Genomic DNA, 17,202 nt, shown 5'->3' on the forward strand with positions numbered 1-17,202 from the left:
CTTAAATTTTTAGGACTATAGGCTTCAGGACTGCCTCGTGACGCTCCCTCCTAGTGTTTCCTTCTTCCATGGTGCAGCAGAACGGGCAGAAGTTTGACAACAAGCACCACTGGTGGCGGAAAGTGGAATGTTGTACTGCGGAACCCATTCTGTATGAGATACTTTCACCGAACTACCGTCGTGCAATAGGTGCCTTTGGTGTCCATCTCATTTTGATATTTAAAGAAAAGCGGCGCACAAAAAAAGACGGAGACAAAGAAGAGAACCACACACAGCGCTGCACTCACAACTGAAAGTTTATTCAGAGGAACAAGAATTTAAAAGGAAAAAACCGCGCATGACAAGTGAGGTACAACGTGATTAGGTGATACGGTTTAGGTTTCTTTAAATATGAATATACACCAACTCGCCCAACTTTCTATTCTGTTACATCTCATTTTGCATGCTTTTTTTTCTGGGAACCCTTTCCATAATATTAAAGCCATCTCCCCTGCGTATAATTTTGCCCAGTTAATGATGGCTAGTCACTTCTGCAAACAGCGTGTTCAAGCGTAGTTTGCTTGCGCTGTGACGCGGAAAATGTACACTCCGCTCTCTCGATATAAACACGCATAATAGACAAGCCCCAGCACATGCAACTAGGATCTCCTCTGCACTTGAAGCACGACAGGTGCCGTCATTAGTTGGGTGAATATGCAATTCAGGGAAGCGTACTTGCGGATCGAATAAAGCTAAGAACACACACACACACACACACACACACACACACACACACACACACACACACACACACACACACACACACACACACACACACACACACACACACACACGAGCCCAATACCCTCCCAAATGCTTGTTGTCTAGGATATTCCAGAAAGGTCTTCTTTTTGTATCGCTTCGGATGTTTTTCGGCTATAAATGCCCCACTCACCTAAGTTGCACAGCCTTGGGACGTTCTTTGGATGGCACTGCGTCGTCCGGACGTAGAGAGGTCAAGGCACGTACACGTTAAAGAAACCGCAGGTGGTCAAAATAGATGGACAGACCTGCACTGCACGAGGCGTGTCTCATATATTGCGGTTCTGGGAAGTAAAGCTCTCATATTTTTATAGGTCCCGAATATTCTGCTCGAAACCGAGCACGAGGTGCCGGGTTCGTTTGAACCCGGCACCTCGTGCTTAATGTATGAAGTACGATGATGGGGAGATGGTTAGGTAATCCGTATATACGTATAAGACACGTCTGCTAGCGTAAGGAGGAGAAGGACGCTAGTAACCATCTTTTATTACGCTGTATACCAACTAGCCCAACTGTCCGTCTTATAGGGTATATACCATTTTCATAATTGTTGAGCTAACTTTCCTACGATGCAGTTAGCCCAATTATTGGCAGCCAGTGACTTCTTCAAACAGAGTGTTCAAGCGCGGTTTGCTTGCGCTAGGACGCGGAAAATCTAGACTCGGATCTCTTGACACGAACACACATAATAGACAGCACGTGCAACCTCGTCTCCGCTTGAAGCACGAAAGTTGCTGCCATTAGTTGGGAGAAAATGTTGCGCAAGAATGCGCACTAGCGAATTGTGAAAAGGGCCTTATAGACCCTTTATGTAATCCGCAACTTTACGCGTCGGCTTACGGAACGTCTAGCATCCAGTGCATTACTATTGAGGAAGTGACCTTGTAGCATTTAGTAATACTGTATGGTCGCATATTTAAGGAGAAATACAGCTCTCATCTAGAGGCCCCCGTCTTCTGCTGTGACAGGAAAGAAGGACAGTCGCGAAATTTATGTTGTAATGTCTGATACAATAGATAGCGATCACACTTCAGGCTGTACGCACGAGTGAAAAGGTGCGAGTGGCGCCGTGTCAAGGCAACGATCAGATGAACCCTGCGGTGTATACTGGCGCTGCTGCTGTTTGTTCTAGCCGGGAGGCAGAAACTCATGTCACTCTATTTCCCGCAGTATTAATTAGAACTAACAGACAATAATGCCAAGGAAAGTATAGGGGATGTTATTTGTAATAATTGGGATATCAATGTGAAGAAAGTAAAGTGGACGAAAAGATAACTTGCCGTCGGCACGGACCGAACTTGCGACCTTCGAATAACGCGTCCCAATTCTCTACCACTGAGCTACGGCGGCGGTCATCCCCCCGTCCACTTCATAGGGTACACATGTGCATTTAACCTAGGAGTGTTAGTCAGCGCCGATCACAGCCATAGCGGCGAGTCTGGGACACTCTTTTTCTGCCTTTTGGCGTCACGTAGCAAGTGACCTTTTTTTACGCGCTGTCAGCTGACCAATAATCTTTCGCATACTACCTGAATGCACCAAATCTGCCAGAACGAGACCCTCGCTATGAATGAAGCAACGAAGATTACTTTTGGGGGCTCGTTTTTCTTTGTCATACACCCTTAACATCGCCTATACTTTCCTTGGCATTGTTGTCTGTTAGATTTAATTAATATTGTGTCTAACAAAGAAAAACGAGCCCCTAAAAGTAATCTTCTTTCCTTCATTCATAGCGAGGGTCTCGTTCAGGCAGACTTGGTGCCTTTAAGTAGTATGCGAGGGATTATTGGTCAGCTGCCAGCTCGTAAAAAGATCACTTGCTACGTAACGCCAAAAGGCAGAAAAAGAGTGTTCCACACTTGCCGCCATGGCTGCTATCGGCGCTGACTAACACTCCTAGATTTAAATGCACACGTATACCCTATGAAGTGGACGGGGAGATAACCACTGCCGTAGCTCAGTGATAGAGCATCGGACGCGTTATTCGAAGGTCGCAGGTTCGGTCCCTTCCGGCGACAAGTTACCTTTCCGTCCACTTTACTTTCTTCAGATTTATATCCCAATTATTACAAATAACAACCCCTATACTTTTCCTTGGCAATATTATCTGTTAGTTCTAATTAATATTGTGTCTAACAAAGAAAAACGATCCCCTAAATGTCATCTTCTTTCGTTCTATTTCCCGCAGTTGCCTGTACGGATGGCCTGTTTGGGGCCAGTATATTTCTATGTAATCTCTGCATAGGTGACCTCAAGAAAAAGTTCACGTCAGTCCGCAATTATAGTATTATGTAGGGCTTCCACAATTCCTAACCGACAAACCGAGAAAAGATGCCTTGCTTACTAGAGCGAGCGCCTTATTTAATTTTTCCTCGTCTCTATTTTACCTTTCTCGGCATTTCCTCACTTTCCGTCACACTGCATGTTTTAACTGTGACTTTCCAACCAGTGTGGTCCCCGAACGCGCCTCCGGTTTCGATGAGCTCGAGTAGGCAGGCTTCGAGAAAGTACGACCTGCTGCCGAAGAGTCCAGGGATGATGGCCGCAGATGCTTGAATCCGCGACATCAACCAACGACGACGGGCCCCTTGTGTCTAGTGTGCGAAAGTGAAGTTTCGCACACTGGACATACGGGGCCCGTCGTCGACACTTTCGAAAGTGGGAATTTCGGATCGTCAGCGCGTCTAATAAAAATATTTGGGCCCATATCAAACACGAACGATGCCTCTCAAACAAAGAGATATCGGTTTAAAGCACCCATTAAACATGTCGATTATTCGATGAATCGATTAATATATTCCACCGAACGCAATTAATCAATTAAAGGCTGAATCGATTAACGATTAACGATTAATCTATTAAAAATTTTAATCGACCATCCCTACTCGGACACGGTCAAGGCAAAACGGAACAACGCGTGCCACTCGTGCATGCGCATTACCGCTGTAGAGTCCCGCGTTCTCGATCACACACAGCCATAGGCGTGCGCATAGGGGAGGGGGGGCCTAATAACCTAAGAGGGGGGGGGCAAAATCTGCTCCATACATTGACTTAGTAGGGTGGGGGGGCGCTGCGACGAACCTTTGCCCCCCCCTGATGGGGAACCCTGCACACGCCTATGCACACAGCCATTCACAGCCGTGTGAGGGCTGAGACTCCGAGAAACGTACGTGGCACACACAGAGTGACCCAAGTCGGCCGTATTTTCCGTTAAAGTATATTTCACGAAGAACACGGGAAAATACAAGAAGAGGAAAAAAAACTGAACTCACGAACAATAATGACGGGGAGAGTACAGGCCCTCTCTAATGGTTGTGAGTGACAGCGGTCATCTTTTTATTTTGTCTGCTTGTAGGAGGAAAGCGCGCAGGAGCAACGGTGACTGAGAAGAACAATGGTCACTCGTGTAATCCGCCAGACTCATCCGAACGATGCGTTCTGTTAATTGCGTGTGGCCGCTCCGAGAAAAGGCGACAAAGCTCGCTACTCGGTGGGACTGACCGCACCATATAAAACGTTTTTGTTTTCTTGCTGTGTTTCTTTTATTGCCATTCCTCGCTCTTTTCACGTGGAGTCGTGCTCCCTCACTTCCACGGTACTTCCATTCGCAAAAGCCGAAGACACGGTGTTCGTACGCGCAGTAGCGCAGAAGGGGGCGAAGCGCGCGCGCCGCTCAAAGACTTCAAATATACCTCAACGTTCCCGGGGAAGCGGAGGTAGGTGTGTTAATTGACACGATATGCGAAGCTGTGTCAAGCTCTCTATCTCTCTTTTTTTTTTTTTCGGTGAAAGCTGACACGAATGATCGCTGAATAGCGGATCCGTTCAACGGTCACTTATTAGCATTGTATCAGTACGAATGCTCATACTTGCCCTTTTGCCTTAAGAAACCTGGGTCAAATTAACAAAAGCTGTTGTTGGTAAGAGCGTTCAACCAAAGTTCAGCCGGCTTGGTTAAATATATGTCCCGCATCGTGATTGGCTGAAATATTCTGTTACAAAAATTTTTAGCGTAAGACTTTCTTTTGGGGGGGGGGGGGGGGGGAATGCTGGCTCAGATCAACGGGCGTACTTTTTTACGCAGTACAGGAACAGCAATAGCCATACACCAAAAAAAAATGTAGTTACGGGACCCGTTACTACCTTTATGACCATATTACTACGTAATGCGGTCCTTTGACTACCTCAGAAGTACACACGAGGTCGTAAATGTCAGCGGTAGTAAACGGTACTACCTGCCTAGGTGGCGTGTTAGTAAACGTTACTACTTGCGTACGTAACATTTCATAATGTAAGTGTGTAAGTTCTGAAGGCACTCAAGAAACATCGCGTGAAGCCGGCCCTAGGGCGGACACTAGCAGAGTGCTTGTCACTTTCGACTGTCTCAAGTTATGCTTGCAAAATGAGCTTTTCATTAATTTCGTTTACAGCAAAACATCTGCGGCAAGGTTTATGTGGCCGGCTTTTAACAGCTTTCCGTTAACGTTTACCCACTACGTACTTCCCACTGTCGTTAGCAGTCGCGTTGGTGTACTGATTACGGTGCCCGGCTGCCGACCCTAAGTTCGCAGGACGATCCCGGCCGCGCGGGTCGCATTTTCGATGGAGGCTAGATGCTTTCGATGGAGGCGAAATGCTAGAGGCGCCTCTACTGCGCGATGTCAGTGCGTGTTAAAGGACACCAGACGGTCGAAATTTCCAGAGCCTTCCACTACGGCGTGCCTCATAATCATATCGTGGTTTTGGCACGTAAAACCTTAACTCCTACTCTCGTTCCATGCGTGGGTATCGTGCGACTAGACGACCTCAAAAACACTGAATAGCTGTATCGTGATCTCGGGGGAAAAAAGAACGATCACTCACTGATGTCATATCTAGAGGAAGTGTGGAACACGTTAGCTACGCTACGTGCAGCGAAATCTTCGAGTGTGGATTAATTAGCGGCTGGTGCAACGTTGCTAAACTGTTTTATTTTTTGTATAACTTGAGAAAGCCCGAAAATAACGAAAGACAAGGAAAAACATCAGGCAGGCACTCATCTTGTGTTTCGGTTCTCTTTCTTTCCTCTTGCATTTTCAGAAGTTATGGATAAGTACTAACTAGCCTGGTCCCAGCATTTAACTGTTTTCTACCTGGTGAAAAACGTTATGTGAACCAGTAACAACCTCAGTTTGCCTTAATCAAGAGAACAAAATAGTGTGACGATTCCATATTGGTAGGAAGCTTGTGCCACGCGATGTGGGCGAAGTGCACCGAACGCTTGAAGTGCGCGGGCTAACTGTAGCCGTTTGTCGAAATTTACACTTATACAGTGTTGGAGAGCTTGAGTGCAACGCAAATGCAGGCGCTAACTTAACTGCTGACTCCCGCAGAAACCTCCAGAGCTCCAACCAGCCACCCCGAAAAAGCCCAGCGTGCCACGATGTTTACCCTAAACCCATTGGTGCTGTCGCGCCAGATTCGCGAGATGGGCGACCCCAGGACAAGAGACTACCCTCTGGTCATGGACCCGCTGTTCGTCGTGACGCTGGTGGCCGCCTACCTATACTTCGTCAAGGTGGGCGGCCCGCGCTGGATGAAGAACCGGGAGCCCTTCGAAATCCTCAACATCGTGCGCGTCTACAACTTGGCCCTGGTGCTCATCAACGTGCGGTTCCTCTACAAGGTGCTCCAGTTCACCTATTTACCCGGCGGCCACTACAACCTCTGGTGCCAGGGCATCACGGGCCACATGACCGACGAGATGCGAGAGTACTACCGCACGGGCTACGTGTACACCATCTCGCGCTACATGGACCTGCTGGACACCGTCTTCTTCGTGCTTCGCAAGAAGTTCACCCACATCACCCACCTGCACGTCATACACCACACCATCGTGGTCGCCAACGTCTGGTTCTTCACGCTGTTCGCACCCGAGGGTCAGCCCGCGCTGGGCATGTGCCTGAACGTCTTCGTCCACGTCATCATGTACTCGTACTACTTCCTGGCAACGCTGGGGCCCGGCGTGCGCAAGTACCTCTGGTGGAAGAAGTACCTGACCACCATGCAGATCGTCCAGTTCGTGATCATCATGATACACATGTCCATCCCCCTCTTCGTGGACTGCGGCTTCCCGAAGCAACTCGTCATCATGGGCAATCTGCAGACGTTCCTCATACTCTGTTTGTTCATCAACTTCTACATCAAGACTTACATCGCCAAGCCCGATCATCCTGTTCGGCAGGACCACGCCGGCATGCAGGACGCCGTAGTCGAGCAGCTAAAATATGGCAAGAGCGAGTAAAGACTCTCGGTCATTTATAGAGTGACCGTTGAAAGGTACTGCCGAGAGCTTAGGTGACACGCCTGTGGCATGAATGGTTAAAGCCAGGGCTTACGGACTCACGAGAAGTGTCTTAACGATGACAGACCTTTTAGGCTCCTTGGTATTGCATTCTGACTGTATTTATAGGGTTACGTTAGCGCATAACTCTGCTGCACGCACAAACAGATGGCATACAAGGCACGTCGTCTGTATCGCGTGCTTGTGATTGTTTATCTTGGAATTAGTGTTTTGTGCTAATAGACGCTTTTCATAATTGCAAAACTAGCTTTCCTCCTATGAAGTTAGCCCAACTAACGGCGGCTAGTCATTTCTGCAAACAGAGTGTTCAAGCGCAGTTTGCTTGCACCATGACGGGGAAAATATAACTCAGCTCTCTTGATATAAACACAAACAATAGACAAGCCCCAGCACGTGCAACACCTTTCCACTTGAAGAACGACAGGTGCCGCCATTAAGTTGGGCGAATGTGCAGCGCAGGGAAGCCCACCTGCGGATTATGAAAGGGGTCTAGCAAGTGGTTGCAGGTGATTTCGCCTAGTTGTTGGCAGAAATTCCAGGTAATTCATTCACATTAGGATGTTTTCAACTTTACATGTTAATTTTAGTTCATAGCCCGGGAAATCTGCAGAAAAAGAAATATTTCGCGTTATTCGTTGTCCGCGTTCACTGCAGTGAAGATGCTATGGATTCTCGATACACGCATCGTCGCGGCGGTCCACCATCGCGTGTCAGACGTGCCGTCTACTTGGTTGCTGAAACATGTCGTACAACGAGGACAGGAGTGAAGAGCATGGGACTGTGCCTCCAGTGCACTACTAAACACTGCGGCGCGCAGTAAAAAAAAAAGGGGAGTGCTGTTCGTTGTGTATAAAGTGCTCTTACCTTGTTTCCGATTTGTCTGTCTTCGTTTTCTTTCAATTTGTTAAACTTTTTCAACAGAAAGTTTTACAGGCAGTATTAACGTGCAGAATGTCTAACTTGCTACTTGCATAGCAGTTAAAAGTTCGAAATAAGGTTGGCTGTTCGCTAGGTGTATATTATAGCTAAGGCTCCGTGTTTTCGGATAAATCAGAAAAAAATCCAATATAATATTTCCAAATACTGTTGGCCGTCATGGCCGTAACAGGGTGGGTACAGTGAATTTACAGATAACACAGAACAAAGTAAGTAACAACATAGTATAATGAAAATAAAACTGTAGAGAAATACATAGTTTTAAAAAACAAAATAAGAAACTGTAGAAAAAACATACAGACAAACATTCTGACGATGATATAGTATGCAATATGAAAAAAAGAACTACAGAATATAATTTCGAACGTCATGACAATGTACGTAAAACACTAGCACACATACATACAAAGAACTTTATTAAAAGACCAGTGGGACTAGTGTAAGGAACTCCTAAGACCCCCTAAGTCGGCGGCTCCACCCAGGTAGCAATAGTCAATTTTATAATAGATTTTTAATTCGCTCTTCAAAACTTGCAATGCTCGTTGAAGTCGATAAGACGCCGGCAAATCGTTCCACTCTTTTATCGTTCGGAGAAAAAAAGGATACGCGTACACATCAAGACCGCATTTTGGAACCGAAAACACAAATTGATATACATTCGCCGGTAAAATTCTTGACTATTCGAATTTATCCGATAAACTTCGATCTTAACGGCCAATATGATCCTGTTCCGTTCTTTATCGAAAGGACGTGTTATAAGCGGCCACTAATGTGTCGGCCAGTTTGGCCGATATAAACGTTACCTCACGTCAACAGTATCTCGTAGACCACACCAATCGCACATGGAAAAAAGGGCTTGTCGCGCATTGATCGAGAGACTTCAAAGTATGTAGCGTCCCCGGGAGTGCGAGACGACATCTTGATATACGGTCCCCTGGCGGCATTTTGGCGCGCCAGACGACATCGAATATACTGACCTCGTAAAGCATGCTAGCGTCTATTGCAACAAACTTTAAGGTCGTAATACGCAAAGACGTAGGTGCTTTGTATTCAAGCATTTGCGCTTGTGCGTATATATGTGTCTGTGCGTTCAAACCTTCCTGACAACTGAAATACGCTTCGTGCGTCCTTATGTTTTCGTGTTCAGATACAATTTCATCTAACACATCGGAGTATCGAGAATAGTGTAAAATTAAGCTCCGAATTTCGGGCACTCGGGGATTTACCAAAAACAAACTCCGATAAACGCCGAATTTGAAGAAAAATAAACTCCAAAAACACGGGGCCCTAATTACAGCCGACGTTAAGAAAACGAAATCGAAGTGTTTGTTGCTCGACGGGTAATATAAAGCGTGATGGTCTGTGTGCGTTGACAAAAAACAAGCCATAAAATATCTCAATGTATCCCGTTTCCTTCTCTTTTTTTATCTGCTCTTTTTTCCCCTTCGTAGACCGTGAAAACATATGCAATCGCTAATAGCAGTGTTATCGTGGTTTTAATTGTACTGTATACGTTAGCTTCTGTATGTTCTGTTTTCTTGCTAGTTTTGTTTTCTACGTTACTGTTTTGTACTTGACTTGGACATTCCGACACATGTCCCCCCCACCCCCTTCGTGAGAACTTCGTCGAGCTGCCCAATGAGAAACGTTCTTTATCTATCCTCATTGTTATATACCTTCAGCGCACAATATAAGCTATTCGTCTATTTTTATCTTTAAGTAACGCCCTCTTCCTTTAAGGTGCACTAAGTGAATTGGAATGAACGAAAAGCACGTCAAGGACGAAGAGGCAAGGTCTAGGACGGCAGAGATCTAAGTTCTGCACTAAAAATTTTGAAGCAAGTATAGAATTTAGGCCCATATTCACAAACAAAAAAGCTTATCCTTCACTCGCGTTTTCCTTATGCCTTTAGTGCGTTTGATAAACAGAGTAGTCCGGTATTCACAAACCAATCTTGTAGTTATCTTTTATCCTGGTAGCATTTTCTGTGCCCTTATAACGCAAGCAGAGTGTACAGAATCTCAAAGGGACGCTAAAGGCAAATATTAAGTCGACGTTGATTGTTGAAATAGCGGTCCAGAAACCTCGTAGTGCTACTTTTGTGCCAAGGAAGTGCTTATTTTTAAATAAAATCACGTTTTAGTGATCCGCATCGCGTTAGCGCACTTCGAATCACCCGCCTGAAATCAGTCTTTCACACGTCACTGCTGCCGTGCCCAACGTTGCCCGCATTTTACTGCGCGGCGGCTTGTACTGGCGGCGTGAACCATTCGGGCATCCGGCAACACCACATGCATGCGGCATTTTGTCGAACTTTCTGTCAGAGCGACTTTCACGAGCGCGCAAAACACACGCGGCAATACGCGATACCGAAACTACCATTGATACCCGACCGCGTGAGCGAAGCAGGGCGCCGGGCGAAGCGCAGTTCGGCTAGTTCGGCGAAAATGGAACTTTTGAACCACGCGCGCCGTACCCCATGGCAACGCCAAAGAGGTTCCTTTTTCCATGAATCAAACAGAAACGAACAAGCAGCATTTTATTACGTCTCTTGATGCACGGAGGGTTCTTTTTTTATTGCTGCTAGTTTGATTACTAGTGATTAATTGTAGGCAGACTCTAATATGTTATTGGGATCATTTTGAAATTTTGCCGCTCGTGGCGCTCATCGTGTGGCACATTTACAGTTGAAACCCGCAATAACAAAATCGGCGGGGAAAGCACAAAATTTAGCTATTGCGGGAATTTCGTTGGCGCGAGAATGCGGCAGAAAAGACAGGGAATTCACAAAAAACATTTCATTTCCAAAGGTCAGTAAGTTTGCTGTGGCGGGCCTTACGCAGCAATTTCATGCCTCTCGTTCGGGAATCTCGTTTGCCACGGCGCAAAGTTCGCTCCATGAACTGGTAAGTGACGGCGGCACTGCGCTGTCACCAGTACCGTCATCAAGTGCGCCTACAGGCGAACCTTCTTCCGGCTACGCTGGATCAGCTCAGAATCATGGACAGCGAGCTGCACGCAACGCCGAATTCTTCAGCGATGTCCATTTTTTTCTTGCGCTTTTCCACCTCACTTATGATTGCAGCCTTATATTCCAGCGTGATGAACTTCCGCTTTTTCGTTGGAGGCGGCATCTTAGCAGGCAGCGAAATCGGACGAAGCAATCGCAACACACAGTTCACGTTGCACCAAGCGACCAAGCAAACTCTCCACAAATGGCTCCACACACGCGACCATGTGCGCGCCAAGCCGAGAAAGCCAAGCATAGAGCCAAGCTACAGTACACTCTAGCCAAGCCAACGAACGAAACTCCACGAGGAATGTGGATTTGGCTACGTATAGTCCGCGATAACGAGCAGGTGTTTCGGCAAGCCATCATCATCATCATTGTCGCCAGCTTTATGTTTTTTTGTAAACAATGATGGCGGCTGCTTCTCAAGTGCGCTGTAGCGGTAGTTTTGCACAATTTAAGTGTAGCATGAATGAATTTCAGCAGTTTTAGAATGTAGTTAATGTTGCGAGAGTAGATTATTTGCGCACTCGTGTTTCAAAAATTTCGTTAATGAGGGACTGCGGTATGAATATCTTTCGTAGTCGCGAGTTACGAAATGCATTCACTCCTATGTGCGTTCGCCGGTGCTCCGAAAATATTACGTTGCGTTGCGGTGAGAATTTCGTTCCCTCGGGATTTCGTTATCGCGGGTTTCGACTGTAGCTTAATTTCTCGGTAAGTAGGACACTGCTGTTGATAATATTGCCGTTTTAGATACATTGAGCTTTCACTCTGACATAAATTGTTATTTGCCTTTAGTGTCCCTTTAAAGGGGCCCTGCAACACCTTTCTTAGTTATATTGGAATAGTCTCATTATTGACGTATGACTCTTCACGAGTCATATGCCGCAAAAATTTTTCGAATCCGTCAAGTCTAAGTGGTGTTACCAAATCATAGAGATCACGTTCCGCAGCTTTCTCCCTCAACTCAACGCCGCTCAGCGCGCGGAAAGCTAGGCAGCGAGTCGACGGAGGGAGCGCAGAGGAGCGAGGCTCCGCCCAAGAGCGCCGGCGGAGCTTTTTTCTTCATTTTTTTCTCTCTGACGTCTGGGCGCAACCACGTGGTCTGTGCCGCCACTTCCGGTCGGCTTGCGTCGTTCTCGTTGAGCGGAGTCGATCGCACTGTGTATCGCGCGTGCTTGAAAACTGCGCGTCGGTTTGGTAATGTTGGGTGTGCACCTCGAACGCCGTAGCGTTTTCATCACACTGCCAACCATGGAAGCGAACCTGCACGCTCGTTTGGAACGAATGACAGCTGAGATCGGTTTCGGCCCATACTCCGATACACCGCCTCGTAAGACGGCACTGGCAGACGACCCCGAAGCGCCGCCACTACCGGACGCCAGCATTGTCATCGGAGACACGCTGCGACCGTGCCTCGGTCGGTCGTGAGAACGTGCCGACGATGCAGTTCTCAGCTGACGAGGCAACACTCGAACGGCTGCCACTCTCAACGGCAACCGGCGATGGTCAAAAGCACAGAAATATTCACGTTTTCGGCACTGCGCATGGCGAAGAAAACGGAACCACGCAACTACGAGCAGACGAGCTGTCGGTGAGACCGGAAGTGCTAATATTAATGTTTGTTCGGTGTTTTTAACGCGATAACATAATATAAACATACATAGTATTACTTATTGAACTCAAAATTAACAACGAAAGTAATAATGAGGGTGTTATCGTGATATCAGCCAATGGTGGAACTGCCGACAATCACGTCATAATTTGCGGACTAATACATCATTTGTCGAGAGAAGAGGGTGCGATTTTCAGCTGACTTTGAGAATTTATTGTAAATTCCAGGCCGTGCGCATCGCTATAATATTTGGCTCGCGTGTTCTCGGGAGCCTCGACTACCGATCGGCAGCGCTTTTTGAGCATGCTCGAAAAATGTTGCAGGGCCCCTTTAAGGAAAACATGAGATAAGGATAACGTTGGTTTGTGAATGAGGGCCTTAGTCCTCTAACGTGAGATTCAGCTAACTGGAAGATCGCCGGAAGAACATGCACCGAACGTAACATACTGATGACGACGATAAACATGGTGTCTCATGCACAGGGCCATGACTATCCAATTATTCATATATAAAAACATGGGAAGTTAGGTTAGAGCCGGCTATCACATCACCATGATATTAATATTGAAAACATACAAAAACAAAAAAGCAAGAAGGAGTAAAATAATAAGAAAATAGAAAAAATTAATAAGAAGGACAATGTACACACACGATCTCCGGCGTCTAAAGAATACCTCTGATAAGAGTCCAATACATACAGGACGGTCACACAGATTACCGCGTATAGAGTCCGTACAGATAGTTTTCATGCACACGCATATGACTATGAGATAAGCCAATTACCTACGCATTGTGATGAATAGAAGCAATAATGTCATTTACACAGTGTTGATTAAGTTTGTGTGCATTAAAAAATCGCGAAGAGCACTCACCGTACGACCACTCGGTGTATCATACAGCATATATAACGCTGCGTGCATTCATCCATAACTCGATTCTCGATCGCAAAAACGTCATCAGTCGTTAAATTAAGTAATAGTAAAGATCGACGGCACGGCGGTAGTGCGGTTAGAGTTCCCATCATTGTCGTCAGCAGTGGACGCAGACTGGTCCTCCGATAGAGTTTTATCATTCACGGAATCTTAAAAACCTGGGCAGCCATCTTTGAGACGCCGTTTGTAACACCTTTTTTTTTGTTCTTTCGAAAACCTGCCCTTAGGCATAGAAATTAGCGGTATCAAAAATACACATGCAGTGTGTGTGTGTGTGTGTGTGTGTGTGTGTGTGTGTGTGTGTGTGTGTGTGTGTGTGTGTGTGTGTGTGTGTGTGTGTGTGTGTGTGTGTGTGTGTGTGTGTGTGTGTGTGTGTGTGTGTGTGTGTGTGTGTGTGTGTGTGTGTGTGTGTGTGTGTGTGTGTGTGTGTGTGTGTGTGTGTGTGTGTGTGTGTGTGTACCCGCGCGCGCGCGGGTAGCCAGCCGGTCTAAGAACTGGCTAACCTCCCTGTCTTTCCGCTTGTTTCTTCCTTCCTTCCCAACGAACTGTAGTTCGTTAGAACTACGTCTCCTGTCTTCTTTCGTTCCGTTTTTCGCGCTGTTTTCCCCAGCAAGTATGAACGAACCAGCCCGAATACGCACGCTTTTAGTGTAAGTTACCCGAGATGTCACTAACATGGAGCGCATACAGATACTGCTGTTCACCTTCCATGCGACAATCCTGTATTCATTGAAAGGTTATGCATTCTCATGGCGAAGCTAATAAAGTGATCGACTACCTTATCAGACACTTTTACGCAAGACAGAGTCTCCCGGGGGCCCTGATGCCAGATACTGAAGAGCGTTTCGTCTATTCGCCCCCCCCCCCCCACATGGTTGGTCGGCCATGGGTGTTTTTGTAACTGCAGCTGTGATTCACGGAGTGTCGTAATGCATAGAAAAGTTACTTCTGAAAAAAAAATTAAGAATGAGAAACGTGGCCCACTCTCATAACATCAGCCAAGCGCAAGATTACGGTGTCCGGGTGTATGGCTCTGACGTATTCGTGCACTTGCCGGAGTTTGGACGCAACACCGTAATAAACCACCCGAAATGAGCCGTTGCTGTTGTACGCTGCCAGAAACATTTCCCGGGGAAACATTTCAGTTGCTAAACACACGGTAGTCACGCCAGTCTGCCCAGCACGAATTGCGTCAAGTCATTCACGTAAGAACAGGGGCGTGTCGTAAGCACAATTGGCGCGGTCATCTTCTGGTTCATGAAAGGCGACGAGAGCCATAATTTTCGCTCTTCCCTGCTGAAACGATGCGTTTTATGGGCTTCCGGCTCACTGTCTCATAAGAAACGAGTAAGCTACAAGAGGCCATCTTGCAAGACTTGGGAAGGCCGGCCACCTTGTTTGGACATCACATTTCTTGGCTCGCTCACAGCTCGTACGTGTCGTGTACGGTGACTTTCGTATACGTCGTCACAGTACGAGAGGAAAGCCCATGAAAACATAGCTCTGCGTTAGACCTAGTTGACCTGCACTCAGCGCAAGGCAAAAATTACTGCGAACAGCCATTACGAATAGCCCACACGCAGTTCTTGCTCTGCTCTTTCCAAAAGCGTAAAATGGCCGAGGGGGGGGGGGGGTGATTAGGGTTTTGCCTCTATTCGGGCCACCTGTTTTGTCATTCTCATTAGCGGCTGCATTTTGATCTATAGACATTCAGCATACTGCTAGAGCGAGCCCTGCGTCAACAAAGTGCCAAATTTTGATCACAATAATGGCCGCGATCTATCAAGGCCAAAGCCTTACGTGCCACATAAGAAGCTGGCCTTGAAAAATCCGACGTGCGGAGCAAAAACTCACGCCACTTCAATAAATATCAAGGAATAGAGTCAGGGTCCGACCCGCGGAATTGAACCCATGCACTGTGCGCGGCAGTAAATTATTCTACGACAGAGCATATACAGTCCCTAAAAGCCACAAAGCCTAAATGACCCTATACAGTCGTCATGTCGGGCAAGGAGTCACAATAACAGTGTACTATTACGTGGATGAAACGCAGAATCGCACCAGACGTCACACCAGACGCACCAGGCGTAACAAGTGGGTAGTTGAAAGATGCCGACCGGCCCGAACCACTGCAAAGGGCTGTTCCATAAATCACCAGGGGTGCAATCGCAGAACGATGCTATTTCCGATTCCAATGCTTTTCATCCTTTTCGCGCTTGGCCAGTGGTCATAGTGACGGTCCGTCCGCGTTATCAACGCGATCAGCCAGCCGCGAGTGGCGGATGATAAGAATACCATAGAATATGACATAAGGCATCGCTCCGCGATAGCACCCCAGCATGATAATCACCCATCGCATAGCTACTCACGTGACCTCGCAAGTTCCAATGATGATGATTATAAAATAGCCACACAACATGGCGTTCGCCTTCGCTGGCGTTTTACGCGAGTGCATAAAGGATCTCGCGAGTTTTACAGCTGAGCTATTAAGCTTTTCGTTATGCCGTGCAGAGCAGACAGAAAACCACCATCACGAACCGGCACGCGCTGTCTTCGTCCTCCTCTTCATCTCCTGCTTCGCTCCCAAGAACACGTGCGCCCATTTGTCCGGCGTGGGATGTAATATTATTGATGGGCGAGCAAACGAGCACAGAGAGACAGAGAGAGAGAAAGAAAGCTATAGAAAGAAAGAGGAAGAGAGAAACGGAGACAAAGAAAGGGTAGAAATACATAAAAAGATAGAGAGACAGATAAAGAGATAGAGAAAGAGATGAGATAGAAAGAAAGAAACAGAAAAAAAGAGATAGAAAAGAGAGAGCGCACGACAGAAAGAGAAAGAAAGAGAGAGCATCAAACAACGAAAGCGACAGAAAGAAAAAGGAAGCGAGAAATTCAGAGAGAGAGAGAGGCAAAGAAAGGGAAGAAAGAGAAAGATGTAGATAGAGAGAGAAAAAAGAAATAGAAATAAACAGACACAAAAAAGAAAAGAGATAGGAAAAAAGACAAAGAGAGAAATAGAGAGAAAGAAAGGGTAGAAAAACAGAGAAAGAGATGAGATAGAAAGAAACAGGCACAGAAAAGAGATAGAAAAAGTGAGAGCAAGACGGAAACAGAAAGAAAGAGAAAGAAAGGGAAGAAAGAGAAAGATCGAAAGAGCGAGAAAGAAATAAATGGAGAGAAACAGAAACAAAAAAGAGATATAAAAAAGAGAGCAAAAGAGCAAAAGAGAAAGATAGAGAGGAAGAAAGAAAGAGGAAAATAAAGATAAACAAGGCAGCCCCCCCCCCCAGCTCCGTACTTCCTTCAGGCTTGGCACCACTAGTGCGAAGGTGCCTTAATTTCTTGTGCACCTCCAGCGATCCTCGTTTAGTCCAGCTTCACTTCCCATTCACCCGGACTCAAATGCACAAACATTCTCACGCGGGCGTTTTCATTTCTTACCTTTGTGCGTTATACACTCTAAGAAAAAAGTGTATGTGCGACTCCTTTCGGGAGTCTTGACTTGCCACGTATACGAGTCTCTTTTAAAGTGTGGAGATAGGTTTGCACTAGGCTTACCTA

The 17,202-nt window shown here is 46.5% G+C and overlaps 1 protein-coding gene across 1 annotated transcript; it reads left to right on the forward strand.

The window, feature by feature from the left end:
• Positions 1–6,223: 6,223 nt before the first annotated feature.
• On the forward strand, positions 6,224–7,087 carry LOC119397348 (elongation of very long chain fatty acids protein AAEL008004). Its single transcript, XM_037664780.2, has one exon. It carries the CDS (start codon positions 6,224–6,226, stop codon positions 7,082–7,084), a length of 861 nt encoding a protein of 286 aa, XP_037520708.1. The 3' UTR covers positions 7,085–7,087.
• The last annotated feature ends 10,115 nt before the right edge of the window (positions 7,088–17,202 follow it).

The sequence above is a fragment of the Rhipicephalus sanguineus genome, chromosome 6, assembly GCF_013339695.2.
Source record: "Rhipicephalus sanguineus isolate Rsan-2018 chromosome 6, BIME_Rsan_1.4, whole genome shotgun sequence".
Taxonomy (NCBI): domain Eukaryota; kingdom Metazoa; phylum Arthropoda; class Arachnida; order Ixodida; family Ixodidae; genus Rhipicephalus; species Rhipicephalus sanguineus.